The sequence below is a fragment of the Vanessa cardui genome, chromosome 6 (assembly GCF_905220365.1).
Source record: "Vanessa cardui chromosome 6, ilVanCard2.1, whole genome shotgun sequence".
NCBI lineage: Eukaryota > Metazoa > Arthropoda > Insecta > Lepidoptera > Nymphalidae > Vanessa > Vanessa cardui.
Window position 1 is genome coordinate 12,637,301 of NC_061128.1, and position 22,582 is coordinate 12,659,882.

At 31.2% G+C, this 22,582-nt stretch overlaps 1 protein-coding gene across 1 annotated transcript in view; it reads right to left on the reverse strand.

Annotated features, from left to right (window-relative positions):
* LOC124530501 (cardioacceleratory peptide receptor-like) overlaps nt 1–22,582 on the reverse strand; it is a 44,390-nt gene that overhangs the window by 15,079 nt on the left and 6,729 nt on the right. The window contains exons 3-7 of the mRNA XM_047104686.1: nt 15,416–15,519; nt 14,530–14,623; nt 14,039–14,134; nt 12,142–12,324; nt 8,801–8,896 (exon numbers count right to left, since the gene is read on the reverse strand). Of these exons, the coding sequence (XP_046960642.1) occupies nt 8,801–8,896; nt 12,142–12,324; nt 14,039–14,134; nt 14,530–14,623; nt 15,416–15,519 (573 nt within the window). The remainder of the gene's footprint in view (nt 1–8,800; nt 8,897–12,141; nt 12,325–14,038; nt 14,135–14,529; nt 14,624–15,415; nt 15,520–22,582) is intronic.

The window sequence follows — 22,582 nt, forward strand, 5'->3', positions numbered from 1 at the left end:
TAAAGAAAATATTACTATGAGGTAAAGTTTGTTTCTTTACAAACAATATTATATGATACATGTTACATATATACCCCGAATTCACTAGTGTTTCTGAACTGAAGTGATAACACTTTATTATCGAGCTTGATGTAAAGGTGAATGAACCGATGTAATGTAAACAGGGATGGGGAATGTGACATACATATTCTGTGTAAATACAGGGTATTTACCTCGAAGAATATTAACTATGGTATATGTCTCCAACTGGTGTGTATGTAAGTGTGTTTATCTGATCTCACATGACTTATTATATGCGAGAATAGATGAAACAGACGAACTTTCATTATTCGTCTTGATAGTATATATAGTATATAGATATGCTGGTTTTCCGAAAATATATTGTACTGATTTAACTTATCAAAATTGATAGAAATTCTATCATATTTGTATTAATAAATAAGAGCAGTGCGTTGGATTAGGCTTCAATTTTTTTCCTCAAAGGCCTCCAGCCGTGGGCCTTTTACCACAAGTCAGGTGCAGAAGTCAGAAGTTTTCTTTAGAACACAAAGAAATTATTCGTTCAAAAAAATAAATAATGTACAGGCCAATAATGGCTCATAAAGTAAACTGTTTTAAAAGATGTTGTGGCGTGTAAATTATCTTATTTAGATCTAACGACACAAGAAAAACATCGTGAGGAAACCTGCATGTGACAAATTTCATATAAATTCTGCCACATGTGTATTCCACCAACCCGCATTGGAACAGCGTGGTGGAATATGTTCTAAACCTTCTCCTTAAAGGGAGAGGACCTTTAGCCCAGCAGTGGGAATTTACAGGCTGTTGTTATTGTTGTTGACACAAGATCCAAATCATTTTATAATAATACAAAATTGGAGTTTAGTGACCGGGCTACTACTGGTATATATAAAAGCAGAAATAAACTATACGACCTATATGGTATGAAGCATTGGAATCAAAACGAAGCCTTTCAAGGATACGTCAATAAATATTCCAAAATATTTAAAACAATATGTATTTATGCTAAGTCTTTATACATAAAGAACAAAATTTTGTCTTTCGATAATAGAATAAAGGGCACTTGGGACAATATTGGAAGTGTTAGTGGAAAACCTAAAAAGCAAATTATACCAATCTAATTAAACACAGACAGTAAATGCACAAATTCTGAATTAGAAGTTGCAAATTTATTTAACATATTTTTTGATAACATACCTAATAAAATAACATCTTATTTAAAATCATCTACATCAGATGCAGCTAGATTATTAAATAAAGAGGTTTCTAAACATAACGTATTTAGAAACCTTTTTATTTATGATTTTTTTTTGAAACAGTTTTTGCAATAGATTTTATAAAAGTATTTAAAACACTCAATATTAAAAAAATTAATGACATATGGGGCATTTTGGTAAAATTCATTAATTACATCATATACGATATTGCTCCGTATATGGCAGTAATTTTTAACAAGAGTTTGGACACGGGTTCATTTCCTAACATGTTAAAATGTAATAAAGTGTTACCACTTTTTAAGAATGGAAATAGAAGCGACCCCAGTAATTACAGGCCTATATCAATACTCCCATCTTTAAGTAAAATTTTCGAAAAAAATATTTTAAATTAATTTCTTATCCATTTTGGTACAAATACTATTTTTCATAGTGAGCAATTTGGTTTTACAAGAGGTCGATCAACAACTGATGTGGGAATTGCGCTTCTTATGCATATTTACGATGCTTGGGAGAAATCACAGAATGCTATTGGAGTATTCTGTAATTTATCTAAAGCATTTGATTGTGTAAAACACGAGACGCTTCTTTATAAGCTCAAATATTACGGCGTTAAACGTAAGGCTCTTGATCTCATTGCTTCATACTGAAGTCAAAGAATCCAGCAGGAATAAAGTCTTCTGGATCTACGTTAAAAATGGGTGTTCCACAAGGTTCAATTATGGGTCCCTTTCTATTTCTAGTATATATAAATGACCTTCCTTTCTATGTTAAAGGTATTTGTGATATAGTATTGTTTGCTGACGATACTTCACTGATTTTTAAGGTTGACAGGAATAAAACTGACTATGACGATGTAAACGGTGCATTATCACAGATACACGATTGGTTTAAAGCAAATAATTTGGTTTTGAATGCTCAAAAAACAAGATGTGTAGTTTTTACCCTACCGAATGTTAGAAAGCAAAATTATAATACAATCTTTAAGCGGTCGCCGGATTGATGTAGCCGATACTACGGTGTTCTTGGGAATAGAATTGGATTTCAGACTTCAGTGGAGTCCCCATTTGTCGTCCCTAACAGGAAGACTCAGCTCCGCAGCATACGCGGATAGAAAAGTTAGACAACTAACTGATATTGATACCGCAAAGTCAGTAAATCTTTCTTGGGGCAAGGTATCCATTTCTATAATAAAATTACGCAGACATTTTTAACTTTGACGTCTCGTAAATTCAAAACGTTTATAAAAAAATAAATTATTAAAAAAGGCGGATTATTCGATACAAGATTTTGTAGATGATAAAAAGGCGTGGAATTAATACCTGTTGACTTCCAGGCAGGATATATTAATTTAAATAATTGTATTAACTAACATAACTGTATTTTTTTAAATGTTGAAAAAGAGTAACTACTGAGTTTCTTGCCGGATCTTCTCGGCAGAATCTACTTTTCGAACCGGTGGTAGCTTCACTTAATTGTTAAATGACGATTCAAAAGTACTTGTAAAAGCCCACTTGAATAAAGTTTATTTTGATTTTGATTTTATATCGTGAATCATCATTTGTACTATATTTACTATCAGTAAAATCATGATGATGATGATGAGGTTTTGACCCGTGCGAATCCGGGGCGAGTAGTTATTATACTAAAACATACATACAAACGTAACCTACATGGTTACGTTTGTATGTATGGTATATCCGGAACTAATAATTCAATTAATATAAATTTATTTCCACTGGTACATAAGTATATTATTTCTGTGCTACATAGTTTGAATTATATTTATATCAAATATTTTTTTAAACTGCACCCATGCAAATTTACTCATTATTATATCAGTTATCTGCCAGTGATAGTCCCGTCAAAATAATGTTCTTATTTTGGTGGATTGATCTTCGATCGTACCGCTAAATCTTTATGTTAAGCAATTTATAATACCGACAACGTGGTCATTCGGACTATAATGATAATATCATAATTTTATAGACAAGGCACACACATACAAACGCACACACACTTAGCGATAGGGCTTAGGGTACTATAACTTATCACTTCGGTAACATTTGAGATTTATTATGAAAGTTATTAACCCTAGCGTTATATCTTCGAATTCACATTATATAATGATTTTCATTTCAGAATTTTATAAGTTTCTTGTTTGTTTTTACAGAGTACCACTCCAGTCAGTCAAAGTATTAAATATGAAACCATGTCGTACTAATTTAAGATTATTTTCGTATCTACAAATCGATACTAGTAATTTCGATTGTAACGCTTTCAAGGTCAAACCTTAAAACCAAATTTGATGAAATTTGTTAGGAAGCAAGTTTGAATACCAAGGACTTAGACTTTATTTAATATTTGACGACCAGCTTTATTCATTAAATTTGGTGAGGAGGATTGTTTTATTAAGACTCCCACTAAGGAAGGAAATTTTTGAAATTTTACCCCTGAGGGAGTGAAATAGTTTGGCTTGAGAGTTTGCATTAAAGTCCGTCATTATTTAAATTAGAAACATGACACTTTATTAAACGTTTCTGGATATTTTACCCTAAGGGGTGAAATACACACCCATGTGCATGCAAAGGGGTCTTAAATAATCGCAATATTTTACGTTAACCTGTAAATATATTCAATTTCCATGCAAGCAAAGCCGCGCGCAAGGACTAGTGTTTTATATAATAAGTCATAACTAACAAATCTTTCATGTTAATTCAATATTTCATCAGTTTTCATGACAAATGCCGTCAACTTTCTAGACTAAACAAAGTCAGAATAAACATTATCGAATATAAATCAAATGAAATAAATATTGAAAGGAAAATATCTCTGAAATGTACAATATTTCTACTTAAATTAATGGACGTCAATTCGTTTGAAAGAATATGGATGCATCGGGGTTTTGCTCCGATGTATCATTCACATATTGTGTAGGTGAATTAATTTTGGCCGTCGTAACGTAAGCATTTTTTATGATATAAAGACATTGAAAAATTAAATGAATTTCAAATGTGTCAAACTTTTTATTAATAGCTGGCGCCCGCGGTTACGCTCGCATTTTGTATTAGGTTAGCTATAAAAAGTAGCCCATGGGCCATTCCATTTCCATGGTTGCAATACTTTGTACAAATTTCATCAAAATCGGTTGGGCCGTGAAAGCATAACCTAGAGTTACTTTCGTTTTTATAATATTAGTAGTGATTTAACTTGTAATGTTTATTCTTTTTAGATCGAATCTTGCAAGCTGAATCAGAAGCGATTTTCTGTTACGGAGTTAAACCTTTACAAGTATGGGAAGGACCTGTTTTTTTACAATTAATTTATTGCATTATTTTTAATTGTTTATTTGTTTTGTAACTGTTAAAAATTAAGGTATAACAAATTGTTGATCCAATGCTAATATTGGCCAAAATAACACAATGATACTACAAATTTCCTGATAAGATTTCCTTAGTATATAGTTTATGCATTTTTATCTAGAGATATCGGCATTTTATACATACAATATATAAACTGCCACCAACCTTGGGAACTAAAAAGTTATGAAATTTGTGTCTATTTACACTGGCTCACTCTCACATTCAATCGGAATACAACAATGTTAAGCATTTTTGTTGGGCGGTAGAATATCTGATGATTGGTTGGTGCTTACCCAACTTCTAATAAGCTATCACCATATAGTCTTTTTATTTTGCAAGATAAACACATGTAAAAAGCTCACACATTTTTACCGGCACTCCTGATATAATAGAGGTATTTTAATTGGTTCAAAATGTGTAAATCGATTTTACGCGCTGAAAATATATCTCAAAACGTTTTAGTACATTTCTATTTTGACAAACTAGTTATAATAAATTTAAATGTAGGTCAGATACATTTGAATTGATAAAAATATTTCTTTTGCGCGTAATCAGGACGAGTTGCTATTTATATTTATCACTATTTTTTTCTATGAATTATTTCTTCGGAGATTCATAAGAGTTTTTCTTTGGTGCGATGCCTTCAAGGTCATTTCAAAGCTTCGCGTATTAAGTGCTCCTGATAGACAAGGATTCACTTTTGATATAAAATGTACTAGATGTGCCTGCGATTTCGAGCATTTAACAAAAAAGTTTTTGTATAGCCTAAGTTACTCTATATTATAAAAAATCTGTCAGTGAAACTCCCGTTAAAATTGGTCCAGCCGTTTCAGAGATTATCCGAAACAAATAGACAGACAAAATATGAAAAAAAAAAATTGGTATATGTACCGTGTATATATTACATATGCATTTAACTAATAATTCTGAATATAATATAATATCTTTTTTTATTTTGTAATGAAACTCGAATGTTTTTATTATTATTTCTTAATAAAACCGCTTGAATCTAAAACGAAAAGAGTACTAAATAAAAATATTTCTACTGATTTATATAAATGTAAAATATATTGTTTGTATAAGATACGAAGTCAAGGTTAATTCTCGATTAATAAATGAAGAGTTAATAGATTAAACGTTAATTTAATACGTGTTAAACGTTGTGGGTACGTCATAAATTCCTGACGTGTTTTTTTGGCGATCGACCAGAATTAGTTTTAGGTCATTTTAACGTCGTAATAAGTATAGTTTATTTATTTACAAAATGTTAACATTTATGTATTTTATTCTTAACTAGCTGTGATTGCGACTTCGTGCGAGTTTGAAAACAAAAAAAGTTATTGTTATAACCTAAGTTACACCTTATTTTACAACGCTTTTTTGTCAGTAAAAGTCCCATCAAAATCGGGTCCATCCGTTCCAGCGATGACTTGGAATAGAGTCAGGCACACAAAATTTTGGAAAAAAAAGTATTAGTGTACATTTACCGTGTCTAAATTTACAATTTAAAAAAATTGGTATTATATTATTATTCTGAGACACTCCAACTTAATTATATGTATGGTAGATATGAGTTTAAATTATTTATTACGATATGCCGTTTAATATTCTCATGATTATATTATGAAGCATCTGACCAATACTACAGACGTTGGAAATTCTCAACGGACTTTCAATAGTGCAAAACACTATTCGTATTTTTTTTAGTTTATCAGATATTAGCCTATTTTTAAAACTCGTACTTTTTTATGGAATAGTTTGGCTGACGAGCATGACATGGGCCACCTGATGGTGAGTGGTCACGATCACCCATAGACAATGACGCTGTAAGAAATATTAACTATTCCTTACATTGTCAATGTGTCACCATTGGATCGTTCGTTCAAGGTTCGTGGTCGTTATGCTATGTCCCTTGTACCTGTAGTTACACTGGCTCATTCTTCAAACCGGAACACAACAATACTGCGTACTGTTGTTTATCGGTAGAATATCTATAGATGTACCTATTCCCTATATGGATTTTGATTGGGCTTTACAAGCCAAAACAGTAATTTGAGTGAGTCAGTGTAACTACAGGCACAAGATACATAATATGTTCGTTCCCAACGCTGTTGGAGATCTTAGCTTTTACGTTGTAAAAAAAAAAAACAATGTTCACAACATATTTGTATTCCTTGGCCTTTTAATACACTTGCGAACTAGTTACCAAAAACTATTTTTAATACATTGTATTTGATAAATAATAATATTTAGAATAGCACCCGTAGCATTTCAAAGTGTCAATATTGGTTTCGCTTACAAATTTCATTTCCGAGCTAGCGTTTAATATAGCTATTTCATATTATACGTACATACATAATTGCATCACTGTCATTTTCGAACTTGCTTAGATGTCCGTGGACTTCATCGACCAAATTAGGGTTACGCCTGCCAAGCCTTAACGCGATTATATGCGTATCAGTTTCCTAACTAAACAGAACAAAGTTAAGGACGCACGAGGAGCAACACCACACTAGGAATTATTTTGGAAATACTATCTTAATTAGGTAGGTAACAAGAGCAATAATTTCAAGAAACTATTTCTATAAATCTATATCTATATTCAAAATCGGTAATACCATTTGAAATACCTGTACCAAATTTCCCACCACACTAATCCTATGCCGTTCGATAAATATACTTACGGTAGATAACCCAGATGGCCAAGTGGTTAGAATGCGTGCATCTTCACCGGCGATTGCGGGTTCAAACCCAGTCAAGCACCACTGAATATTCATGTGCTTAATTTATATTTATAATTCATCTCATGCTGGGTGCTAAAGGAAAACATCGTGAGTAAACCTACATGTGTCTAATTTCATAAAAACTCTGCCACGAGTATATTCCACCAACCCATATTGGGACAGCGTGGTGGAATATGTTTCAAACCCGATCCTGAGAGGCCTTAGCCCAGCAGTCGGAAATTTAATGGCTGTTGTTGTTGTTGTTTAAAGCAAAAATGTTTTCGATATCAACAGGAACGTGAATTAGAACACAGTAAGGCATATTATGTTAACTCAAAAGAACTTGCCTGGCTTTGAACCCAAAATCATCATTTAACATTCACACGATCCAAAAACTGAGCGATTTCGGCTTTTAAATAAAGCATATCTCAATTTTACGGTCAGCAGGGCTAACTTTAGTTTTAATTTCCTCATTTAATTTCCAGACCATTAATTGAAAAACTGTTTTTTAAATAACGAAAAACGATTAACTGCGTTTTTAATTTTAATAATTGGAAGACTTAAAGTTGATTGTTAGGAACGATTCGCTCGTGTGTATTAATTGGAAATGTTCGACGGTTTAATTAAATTCAAACAGATTGGGCATTGTCATCGAATATAGAATATGAATAATATTTTCATAGAGAACTTTCATGACCAAAATATCATGACCTGTGGGCGTCATAAAATATCTTGTAATTTATCTTGGTTTAATTAATCTTACTAATTTTGTGAATAACTGTCTCGGGCAAATCAATCAATCTATGAATTAGACTTTCAGAAGTATTAATCACGTCTGGTACCATCAGATATTCTACCGTCAAACAGTAGGACTCAGTATTGTTGCGTTCCGGTTTGAAGGTTGAGTGATCCAGTGTACTCTAGGTACAAGGGACATAACATCTTAGATCCAAAAGGCTGGTGGCGCATTGGCGATATAAGGAATGGATAATATTTCTTACAGCGCCATTGTCTGTGGGCGGTGGTGACTTACCATCAGGTGGCCTATAGGCTTATCGTTTAATCAAAATATATTTTAAACCATTTATTTTGCTACACACATACATTACATAGATTATACAGAAATAAATAAATAAATTAAATTTAAAGAACACAGTGTAGGTAACAAGGGGTTCATCTCAGTATAAGCTGTGCTAATGGACAGCACTGATTTTCAGATGGCCCCTGACTATTGATAAACATAAGCACATGCGCACATACATATTTTAGGGATTTCGCATCCTTTTTTTTTTAAAATAAATTATTTGTTAAATTCTACCAATTTAGTAAGTTGCAATCAAGAATCCTCGATCATTTTCTGGAGCTGTTGAAAATGAGACCATAAACGATTTTTATATGTATTTATAATCCTATAATCACTGGGACGAAAGTCAGCTTATGCTATTAGTATATAAGATTGTATAAACGTATATAGACTCACCAAATACGATTACGAACGTCATTTTGACAGTCTTAATCTTCGCTTTCGGTATTATACCGCGGCTGCTCGCTCGTCGACTGTCCAAATCATCACTGTCTGTAAAATAAAGATAACACATAATTATAGTTATACTAGCTGTGCCCGCGACCTTAAAAAAATATTATTGTAGTCTAAGTTACTCCCTATTATATCAGTTATCTGCCAGTGAAAATCCCGTCAAAATTGGTCCACCCGTTACAGAGATTAACCGGAACAAACAGACAGACAGACCGACAAATATCGTAAAAATATTATTTTGGTAAATGTACGGTACATTTACCAAAATAATATTTTTACGATATTAGATACATACATATACATTGATTAAAAGAGCTATTTTAATATTATAAACAGATACTCCAATTTAATTACATATGTAGATAATAAAAACGTGGTGTTGGTTTACTTATTGCGCTCAAGTAAAAAAATAGTATTAATATACATTAAAGTTCTAGCAGAGAATGTATTGTCTCTTCGAGAATGTTTTAGTATTATAATATTAATATTTGAGAAAGTAAGTTTCAAATTTTTCAGCCGCTTTACACTAAGGCATCCTCTACCTTTCAGGAGAAGATATGGAGCTTACTCCACCACGCTACTCTAATTTGGATAGGTGGAAGTGTAATGTCATTGAAATTAGACACTGCTGTCAGTGTCTAATTTCATCATGTTTTCCTCCACCATCGAACACAAACTACCGAAGCACATAATTCAGTGATGCTTGCCCGGAATGGAACCCAAAATCATCGGTTAAATCAAGCGTTTAAACCACTGGCTCATAATGTAACAGAATTTTGATAAAATAATTATACGTAATATTTTCGTGTGGTACTCGAACGAGGATGAAATATTTTATTTGACGTCCTAAGCAAACTAATCACCGGCGACCCAATATAAAATACCTTCGATGAAACAAAATCACTTCGAGGGCTGTTTAATTTAACATATTATTATTTGTTTAATAGAAAAAAAAAAAAAAAATATTGTTTTAATTTTTTATAGTGTATTGTGATTTAATATAAAATAAAGTATTTTTAATATAAACTTCTATGTTAAACAATAACATTTTACTATGAAACACCAAGAGTAAGGGAAAACAGAGTGCGTTTTCCTTGTCTTGTCTATTATTTCCTGCGCAGTCGGCGTGTCAGATAAACAGATCTGTCTAAGATTCGAACCGAAAAATCCTTATCATTATTATTCACGTTCATTATTTAAAAGTCACGTGTTCATTTAAATAGGATGTTAAGGCTATTTATATATAATATATATAAGGGTGATGGGTTTTTCAAATTAAGCAATTTGATTCATCTAAAATAGAGTTTAATTTTGTTAGTAACAAATAAATTATATATATTTTTTTGTAATTTTAGTTTTTAATTTAGTATATGTTTTTCTTTGTTGTTTTTGTAACTTTTCTCCTTTTATATGATTTTGCCTGTCTACCTTTTAACTTTTCTGTCTATGTTTCGTCTTTCTCGGGTATACTGGAAGAAATCTCTTCTAGGGATAAGTATACCTTTGAAACTTATTTTTCCTGTGTACACATTTCCCTTTTCAATGTATCTAGCAAGTTTAATAAATGGTTAAAGAGATAAAATAAATTAAGCTTCGATTTTAATGCAGCTGTCGTAAATAAACAGAGTGATTCAAGACAAAGGGTTATATGTATAATTGATAGGTATTATAACAGGGAACAGCCAGGATTTCAACTTATCTATAAACAACTTTTATATTCTTTAATATAAAAGTTGTTTATAGACCCTTAATGTACTCGTATGAAGCCGGGGCCGGTAACTAGTTATCTATATTTGCTCTTCAATCGAGTATAGTTCTTAATTTATGAGTAAATATAAAACAATTCATATTCGTATATTTTATGATTTTTGGTATATATATGTCGTCATAAACACAACGAAACCATGTTCCGTCTTGAAATCATCAAGCTTTGATGTCAAGAGGAGTTACTTCAACAAGGAAAAAACAAACTTCTGAATATTAGGATTGATTTGTGGCAGAATATTCTCAGCTCCGGAAACTCCCTTGTGAATAATATTTTATGAACTATTTGCTCGCACGTAATATCACTCGCTACTTATGATACGTACCGTTATTATAACTCTTAATGCAATTAATATATTTATCACTTAACGGCAAAATTTCATATTGAAATTGTTTAAAATTAATTCTATATTAATAGAATTTAAAGAAATGTTTGCCTGAGCTTCCACCAACCCGCATTGGAACAGCGTGAATATTCCACATATGTTCGAAACCTTCTCCTCAAAGGGAGCAAAGACCTAACCCAGGCGTGGGAAATTTACAGGTTGTTGTTATTGTTGTTTTTCTGAGCTAATCATACGTCTATTTGACCTACGGGGTACTAGTAATATTATAATGGGAGACGGCTAGAAAATATTTACATGTATATACTTTAAGTATTTCGGGATGTTTAAAATTACTGAACATTTTTGAAGTATATCATCTATAATTGGTCTTCTCATGCTATTATTACAACAGAATCCCAGAAAAAGTTCAAAAATATTCAATTATAAAATTCAAAAGAATCGTTAAAGAGCGTTTGTGTGCTAAAGGATATTACAGCACTAATTACTTTCTAGTTGACTGCACACCATGGAAATGAGATGATCGCCTCCATGCTGTTTCAAATAACAAGATTATGTTTATAATTGTATATTGTAAATTGACATGATAAAAAAAATAGATCCCGCTGAGTTTCTTTCGCCGGTTCTTCTCAGGTCTGAGGTATTATATTCCGAACCGGTGGTAGATTATGGACGGTTAATAAGAAAGTGTAAACACTTTAGTTTTGAATAAAGGTTTTTGACTTTGTCTTTGACTACGTTGCCTGTCTATGAACTGTGGTAATCACCTATGTACTTCTTAGCTTTTTCGTGTGAACACATGCAGTTAATATATTACTAGCGACCCGCCCTGACTTTACACGGGCAATGTTGATACTAAATATACTACAGAATTTGTTTAATTACGACATCATATTAAAACTTTTTAAACTATCGGCTTTCTTTTCTTTCTATTGTCCATGTATTATATACTAATACCTTCCCATAGAATCATTCTATCTAGAAATAAACCGCATCCAAATCCATTACGTAATTTTAAAGATCTAATCATACATAGGGACAGACAGCGGAAAGCGACTTTGTTTTATACTATGTAATGATATTTAGTAAATTTTAGATTTTTCTGTTTTTTATTAATTTAATATTCTTTTTTACTACTTTAATATATGTAATTTACGAGTATGCCCGTGTACTTACATTGCCGCGTCGCTGCTGCCCTTTTGCCGAGAACTCTGCGACTTTTCTGTCGTATCGTCACGACGATGACGCCGTAGCACGCTGATATCGTGAGCGCGGGCGCAACGAACAGCGACAGGAACACACTCGTCATCCATATCCTCCACTGTGTCTCGTTGATACTGGACCAGCATTGAAGGGTTCCTATGTAGACAAATATATCACTATTATTGAAATTATTGAAATATATGACGTGACCTTGAGCTATATATAATGTATTAAAATAACGGATACAACTAAATAAAGTAGTAATGTTTGAGAAGAATGAATAAGAAATAAAGTTGTTATTAAAAATCCTATGTATATTAGATATAGCAAGACAGAGAGAAAGAAAGAGAAGATGAAAGATATGTCGCCCTAAGGGGGCAAAACGCATTTTGTTAAGGTCAAGATTTTTACTACTTCACACAATTACATATATACTTTGTTTCAATAATTCAAATTGTTAACAGGTAGTTCAAAAAAGTATTACTAGTATTTAGTTATTAGTAGTACTGTACTCCCAAGTGTAAAGGACGTACTGTTTCGATAATTCTATTTGTTACCTTTTTTCATATGACTGTGTAAAGGTCATTGACCTTGTTTACTCAATTACGTATATATGGTATATATATTACGTATACATCACTTGAAAGTTTATATAGCGATAACCTATCTTTTTCTCTTCTTGAAGTTTAAATTTTAAAAACCTTATCTTAATGAGCGTCTACGCTACGTTTTGGAGATCTCGTGATGAGTCAGACATTGTATTTCACTTGATATTGCAGAAACATGTTGTACACATGCTGTAGACGAATAATATAAATTTTACGAGAATAAATAGAAAAGGAAACCATTCAAAGACGAAACTTCAGTCATTTAATTATAGTAAGATACAAAAACCTAATAAAATGCTCTCGTTAACGCAACTAAAAATTTGCCTTTTTGATTTACATGTATTAATTCTTTCGACGTAATTATTGGACTAACTGGCCCTTTAAATTACTCGACCAGAGTGGGCCATTTCTCTTGATACTATTTGGATATTTTCTTCTACTTAATCTGTTTCTTTTCTAAATCTCAAATCTTCTCAGAAGCAATCATATTTTAAATATAATTTAATTTCACACTGGTCAAAAAAAATTGTGAATTTCATTTTGATAATATTAACGGGCTATTATAAATTAGAATAGTTCCTTAAATAAGCTTGGATATTTTCGATATAAATTATAATAGGAACAGTTTAATTTCTCTCATAAAATTTTATGGCCCATTACAAAAGCTACGATCTTTGCTCGAGTTCAAACTTTCACTTGAATTTCTTGATAATTTAATTGCTCTGTTTACATATTGTATGTTTATTGCGTTTATAAAGATCGAGATAAAAATGTGCTAGCGTTTGCTTGAATTTATGAAGTGGAAATATATTTCAGATATATTTTGGAAATATTACAAGTCAAGTTTTTTGAATAAATTATATTTTATCTTAACTTAACCGACGATACCGCCCATTGATAGCAATGTCATATAAATTTAACTTCGCATCAATCTCTGACATGAGCTCACTATGATGATAACATTATTTTATTACTAAATATTAGAATATAAAGCTTTACCACCGCGTCTGATTTTGTGTCTTTCTGTCTCCATGATGTGAAGTCAAAATATATTAAACAGATTTTCATACTGTGTTAATTTTTGGAATCAATTTTGAGTAAATTTATGGAAAGTGATAGAAGAAATGTATTTAATCTAATACGACCTGCAACAACTCGGGTAATATTTCATAAACATAATATAATTACATTTGTTAAGGCATATGCGTATGTTATATCCCTCCCCGTATTCTATCCTTGAGAGGTCAGGAAGTCTAACATACCTTCAATATCAGCTTCATCGAAGAGAAACAGCATCGGAACACAGAATAAAAAGCTGAGTAGCCACGCGCCGACTATCAACGCTCTTGCACGACGCCCTGCGAAGATACAACCTTGATAAATCCTAATCATATATTACAACAAATTTAAAAAACGAATCTTTCAGGTTTATGTAATTTAATATTGATGTAACATATCTTTTTAATTTAATATAATCAACCCAATTCAAGGTCAGTGAATTTCCCAATGCTGATCAAGGAGAAGACTTGAAACTTGTTCCAACAAGCTTATCAAATGTATACGAAATCTTAATTTTCTTCCTTGAGTTTGATTACACGATCTTCAGTTAAGATTCATACGATGTAAACACTAATCTATTTCGGTATTATCAGTAAGTATTTGTATAAATTTGAAATTGAAATCATACACACACGTCTACGTGTTTGTATGTATGTGTATATATGTATACTATTAATATATTTTTAATACTCACAGCTTCCAGTGAAGTTCATCGGATGTGTAATCGCGTCGCAGCGGTCTACGCTTAGCGCGACCAAAACGTATGTTGATGAATATGTAACTACACCCTAAAAAAAGTTACTTAGTTAAACCTCCTTAGTGAATAAATACGAATTATTTTACTATTTTTATAAAAGTGTACTAAGTACATTTTTGCAAGAGCATTATTTAATCGTATGACAAGTAAAATCCATTTGATCTTGAAACTGTATACTTTTAGAACTGAATAAATATAAATATTTCAAGTTAAAAAAAATTCATTAAATATATTACAATAATATTTTTAATAAGGATCTCAATTTTGTTTGAGTTTATTGAATTGAATACTACGTTGATTTCTTATCTCGTAACCAAAATTTATAAGACGGCTCTTAAATTTTTTGTCCAGAGAATTTGACTACGAATGGCCTAATTTTCCCTTACTTTGCTTTGAATGGATTTATTAATGATTCTAAAACATTTCATATAGTGTCAGACATTTAGACACTATTATTCTTAATTCCATCGTAATTCTCTGCCACGTGTTCCATTTATTTGGAATCACACATTTGCACAGATTTGCTGATTTGGATATCAGCTTGATGCCGTTACTCTTTGGGAATACTTTTGCTGGTAAGTTAATTTTTCCCACGATATTGTTTATAGAGGGTTTATATAAGCTACTCTGCTGCTCGTAGGGGTAAAAATAAATGTATGTCATATTATCCTCCCTCGGAAACCAGACACCACTTATTTTTAAATATATTATCCAAACATAATATTTGAAGAACTTATTTTTATATGATATAAATGTCTTGAATTAATAGTATTTGATGTTATGATTATTAAGCATGATGCTATTATGGTAATTAGTTAAATACCTGTAAATATTTCATCAATTTGCAAGCCAACGAGCCAGCGAACCAAGAAATCGTCACTCGCTGTATTAAATCCGGTAGAACGCTTATTAGGCCGACCCATAAATCTAAAAGAGAAATATTATTTTATGTTAAATATTAAATTTATACTTGTAATTTTAATTTGAATAAATATTATTGTATAATATAGGATTATATATATACTAATATTATAAATGCAAAAGTAACTCAGTCTGTTATCTCTTCACGCTTAAATCGCTGAGTCGATTACGATGACATTCGATTCCGCAGACATTTTTAACTTTGCCGTCTCGTAAATTCAAATCGTTTATAAAAAATACATTGGTAAAAAAGGCGTATTATTCGATACAAGATTTTGTAGATGATTAAAAGGCGTGGAATTAATACCTGTTGACTTCCAGGCAGGATACATTAATTTAAATAATTGTATTAACTAACATGACTGTATTTTTTTAAATGTTGAAAAAGAGTAAAGAGTAACGGTAGAATCTATTTTCTGAACCGGTGGTAGCTTCACTTAATTGTTAAATGACGATTCAAAAGTGCTTGTAAAAGCCTATTTGAATAAAGTTTATTTTGATTTTGGTTTTTTGATTTTTTGATGAAGTTATATACAGGGTTATTGGTAACTCGACGTATATCCGTTAAGAGGTGATAATGGTGACTATATACGTCGAGTTACCAATAACCCTGTATATAGTTTGAGTCTCGGGAAACAAAAGTCTATTTTACCCCTTGAGGGTATAAAATGTAGGATGACGCTTTGTGTACTCTAGGTAAGGTTTTATAAATTACGCGCGGGTAAAGCCGCAGGTTCAGTTTATATGTGTTGTATAATTATTAATGTTACAAGCAAGCTCGACTCTATCTACCTTTATATGTATGCGTTCCAACTAGTATATATTATATGATATAAGGAAGAGTAATTATTGTGTATCATGCTGGCTCTTCTCAGTGGATACGCCGTAGAAGTTTGTCTTGTAAAATGATGATATAATAATATTTTCAAGATCCTATATAAATATATATTTTTGGTTTCGATTTTGTATTCCTAATTCAATATTACTCACATATTGTCAGAATTCCATGTGGTTATATTTTAGTCAAACTGATTTTATACAGATACATAGATAAGGCATGTTCTTGCATGCGATGTGATGAATGTCTACAATGATGGTCATATGGGACAGTTCATCAAATCAATGAGTTTCAGTATTGTCTATATCTTGTTCAATTATTAACATGGATTATTATTCAATTAACTATAGGCACAAGGGACATAACATCTTAGCTGCAATGGCTTGTGGCGTATTAGCGAAGACTGTTTAATATTTATTACATACATAAGTTTCTGGTCGGTGGTAACCATTGATCATGATGTTTATTTGGTCTTCCTGTGAGTAATTATTTTATAAGTGCCTCTAAAATATATTAGATTGATTTAATCATATTTTTGTATGTAAGTTTAATTCATTATTAAATGTTGTGTTAAGATTTTGTTTATATTTACGGAGCTCCATAAATTAAATAGATTAAAAAACTTTTTAAGGAAAAAATCTTCGGAAATTAAATTGCGATCAAATTAAATTTCAAGGCTAAGGGTGAATTTAAGCATCGCACATAATGTACTGATTCCTATGGTTGAACTCTATATTTCCGTCATATGTATTTATTGCTTTCCATGATGTTAGTTTTGTTTTCTTATTAAGTTTTATTGCCCTAAGCTAATTTAGTCAACTTTAGGTCCAAGAGGCAAGAGAGTCAGACACCCAATGAATATTAAATACGAATTAATAAAGAGATATGAGTTAATGCAATCAAAAATCAAAATCAAAATCAAAATAAACTTTATTCAAGTAGGCTTTTATAAGCACTTTTGAATCGTCATTTTACAATTAAGTGAAGCTACCACCGGTTCGGAAAGTAGATTCTACCGAGAAGAACCGGCAAGAAACTCAGTAGTTACTCTTTTTTAACATTTAAAAAATACAACGTCATGTTAATTAAATACAATTATTTCAATTAATGTATCCTGCTTGGAAGTCAACAGGTATTAACTCCACGCTTTTTTATCATCTACAAAATCTTGTATCGAATAGTATGCTTTTTCTACCAATGTATTTTTAACAAACGATTTGAATTTACTAAACGGCAAAGTTAAAAATTTCTGCGGAATTTTATTATAGAAACAGATACCTTGCCCCAAGAAGGATCTATTGACTTTGCGGAGTCGGAAACTTGGCGTTATAAGTTTATCCTTACTTCTAGTGCATATACAATGATTATCACTGATTTTATCAAAGTGATCAAAGTTACTGTGAATATACATGATATTGTTGTAAATATATTGCGACCTAACAGTAAGTATTCCTACTCTGTTAAAAACATCCCGAAGAGAGTCTCTAGCTCCAAGATTATAAAAAAACCGAATTGCTCTCTTTTGTAAAATAAAGACAGATTCAATATCTGCAGCGTTACCCCAAAGTAATATGCCATATGACATAATACTGTGAAAATAACCAAAATAAACTAAACGAGCGGTATCAATATCAGTTAGTTGTCTAACTTTTCTAACCGCGTATGTTGCGGAGCTGAGTCTTCCTGTTAGGGATGATAAATGAGAAGTCCACTGAAGTCTGGAATCCAATTCTATTCCTAAAAACACCGTAGTATCAGCTACTTCAAGACGGTCACCATTTAAAGCTATATTATAATTTTGCTTGCTAACATTGGGTAGGGTAAAAACTACACATTTTGTTTTTTGAGCATTCAAAACTAAATTATTTACTGTAAACCAATTGTGTATCTGTGATAATGCACCGTTCACATCGTCATAGTCATTTTTTTTCCTGTCAACCTTAAAAATCAGCGAAGTATCGTCAGCAAACAACACTATATCACAAATACCCTTAACATAGAAAGGAAGATCATTTATATATACTAGGAATAGAAAGGGACCCAAAATTGAACCTTGTGGAACTCCCATTTTTAACGTAGATCCAGAAGACTTTATTCCATTAATGAAAACTTGCTGGATTCTTTGACTTAAATATGAAGCGATGAGATCAAGAGCTTTACCTTTAACACCGTAATATTTGAGCTTATAAAGAAGCGTTTCGTGTTCTACACAATCGAATGCTTTAGATAAATCACAGAATACTCCAATAGCGTTCTGTGATTTCTCCCAAGCATCGTAAATATGTTTGAGAAGCGCAATTCCCGCATCAGTTGTCGAGCGACCTCTTCTAAAACCGAATTGCTCACCATGAAAAATAGCATTTGTACCGAAATGGACGAGAAGTTGATTTAAAATAATTTTTTCAAAAATTTTACTTAAGGATGGGAGTATTGAAATAGGCCTGTAATTACTGGGATCGCTTCTGTTTCCAGTTTTAAAAAGTGGTAAAACTTTACTACATTTTAACAAGTTAGGAAATGAACCCGTGTCCAAGCAAGCAATATCGTATATGATGTTATTCAAAAATTTTACCGAAATGCCCCATATGTCGTTAGTTTTTTTAATATTTATAGTTTTAAATACTTTTATGACATCTATTGCAGAAACCGTTTCAAATGAAAAATCAATAACGCATTTAGAAACACTATTATTTAATAACCTAGCTGCATTTGATGTAGATGATTTTAAATGAAATGTTATTTTATGGGGTACTTTGTCAAAAAATGATTCAAATAAATTAGCAACCTCTAATTCAGAACTCGTGTATCTACTACCTGTGTTCAATTCTATTGGTATCATTTCCTTTTTGGGTTTTCCACTAACACTACTAATAACATCCCATGTGGCTTTAACTCTATTATCAGAATTCAGGATTTTTTTCTTTAAATATAAGGACTTAGCAGAAATGCATACTGTTTTAAAAATTTTGGAATATTTAATGACGTATTCTAAAAAGGCTACGCTTCGATTCCACCGCCTCATATCATATAAGTCGTATAATTTATTTCTACTTTTATAAATACCAACAGTAGCCCAGTCACTAAACTTTAATTTTGTGTTACTATAACATGATTTCATTTTAAATATATTGTTAAATTCTTTTAGTATTACTTCAAAAAATGAATTATAAAGCTCATTTGGATCCTGTGTCGTAAGATCTAGATTAGACAATTTATACGCCACAATATCTTTAAAACAATGTAATTTGTTAGCCGTTATTGGCCTGTATGTTATTTTTTTTAAATGATTTATTTCTTTGTGTTTTAATGAAAACTTCTGACCACAATGGTCAGAAGTTAAATTATTTATAATTGATACTTCATATATTTCACAGTCACAGAACACATTATCAATACACGTAGAAGTGCCGTCGGTTATTCGCGTCGGTTCATTAATTCTATGAGTTAAATTAAATGACATAAACAAGGCGACCAACCGAACACTTAACGTAGTTTCTTTAAGTAAGTCGACGTTAAAGTCCCCACATACAATTATATATTTATTAGTTTTACATAGCTTTTTAAGAATGTCCTCCATAGTGGTTTCAAACAAATAATAATCTCCCGATGGGGGCCGGTACACGCAGACTATAATGTACTGTGGAAATTCCACGCAGGATAGTTCGATAGTACGTTCGATAGACAGGGCCACAATATCTTTTCGAGATTTACAAACGATATCATTCCGTACTAATATTAATGAGCCACAATAAAAAAAATAATCAACAAGACTGGATAAAAAAAAGAAAAATCCGGAAACTTTGAAGGATATATCATACCATAAAAATTCTCATCGGAAAATTTACAGGCTACAACAGAAAAATTCCAATTTTTTTTAGTCTTCGGTGTATGTTAAAGAAATAAAAAGGCTTAAATTATTATTATTAATAATTTCGAATTTAGCTTTTGTATTAGAAATGTAAAAGCTAGTTTGTTTGACACGCTTAATTACTCGGCTAATCGTGGTGTCAGGTGTTAAGAGAAGGTCATAGGTCATCCTATCCAACACATGCTGTTGACGCTGTGGGCGTAATGTTTGATATGTTTAAATTTCATGATATGGTATTAAAATGTCACTATAATTAATCATTTTCAAAGTAGTTATAAATGTTCTACAAAAGTTTATGCTTTTACTAGCGACCCGCCCTAGCTTCGCAAGCAATACTGATACTAAATATCCAACGGAATTTGTTTATTTACGACATCATATTAGAAACATCTAAAATTAACAGTGTTTCTTTACGATATTGTCCATATGTTATAATATATGCAAAATTCCCTTCCTCTCGAATCAGTCTATCTTTTAAAAAAATCGGATCAAATTCTAAAGATCAGAGTAATTTTAAAGATCTAAGCATACATAGGGACAGACAGTGGTAAGCGACTTTGTTTTATACAATGTAATGACTACTGCTAGGCTTGTATGTCTGTCTGTTACGGTTTCACAGATAATCCAATTATATATGATATATGAATCCAATGATAATAAAATAAACTTTAACTCCAAGAATTTTGTATACGTTTAAACAGCTATTCCTAACACGCGGACAAAGCCGTGGGCTAATACTAACACAATATGACATGAAGATTTCTATATACATACATCTATAAGATTTATATATACGCTTCATAACAATTGTAATATATTACACTATATATATACATCATTTAATTACATAAATCTTTTACTATTCATATAATGAAGAAACAATAAAACGAGTTATTATTTCATGAATTTATTAATCGTTGTAAATATTTAAGTAATTAATTTCAAAAGTAACCAAACTTTTACAAAGTTAAACAAAACTTCCTTTGAAAATGATTACAACAATTTTAATCAAAATATTTCGATATTCGAAAGTGATTTTCATTAAGCGACTCTAATGAACTATTGAACACAATGGGAGGCATCGAATTGAAATTAATCTTGAATATAAAATATAAACCGATTTCATAATATCGTTACTTGAAAATTTTAATAAGTAAGCTTTTAAATAAATTTTGTTTTAATAGATCTAAGTTACAATCAAGTGCTAGTTAAGTACTGCGTCCAATCTAGAAAATTAATTTTAAGCCCATTTCTAACGGTTGCGATACTATCAAGTCTATTTAATTTTTCTCGTTTTGGAAAATACAACTAATTTATGTTCATGTTAATTTCGTTTTAAAAATGTATTTATTGATATTTTTTCTATATATGTATGAGATATGTGGTCTTTTTATTATTAGACATAATATTATAAACGGAGTTTTATAATAAAACTTTTTTCATATTGATACTAAGCTATACCCAATTTTTTAGCAAATACTATTTAAATATGCTTAATGATAAGTGGTCACCACCGTTCATCGGCAATCGCACCGTAAGAAATATTAACAATTCCTTAAATCACCAATATGCCACCAACCTTGGTTACTAAGATGTTGTGTCCTTTGTGCCTATAGTTACACTAACTCACTTAGCCCAATAATACTGAGTACTGTTGTTTGGCGGTAGAATATGCGATGAGTGGGTAGTACTACAGGCTTGCACAAAGCCCTACCACTAAGAAAAAATAAAGCTTATAACAGATAATAGAAAACAATTTGAAGTCCAGAGAAATTATGTAACTTCTAAAATTTTTGGTAATCTTTACCCGATAATTAAATTAGTAAATTGAATTTTTATTTAGTATAGCATAGCATAGTAAAAACTTTTTGGTATTTTAAGTTTATGAAATAATATTTTTTACGGTATTATTTAGCATCCACAGTTATATTGTTTGTAGATCTCATCAGATATTCTACCTCCCAAAACTTAATAATGTTGTTCTTTTTTCTGAGTAAGAGAATAGAACTACATATACAGGTTACATCACATCTTAGCTAACAAGGTTACTGACTATAATGATTAATATTTCGTGTAGCGCTAATGATTCTGGTCTGTGGTTACCACTTACTATCTGGTAAGCTATATGCACCTTTACTATAAAAAAAATTAAGATCCATACCGAAAGGCACCGAAGAAAATCTTCCGAGGTTTTTGTAGTGGCACATTTAATTACTATATTTTGTAATCTTAAAAAAAAACCTCAACATAATCAGATGTAAATACGTAATTGTACATTATGATATTCGCTATAAAAGCATATATTATATTCATTTTGTTATCTGTTTTTATAATCTGTATATAATATCGTAGACAGCATATGA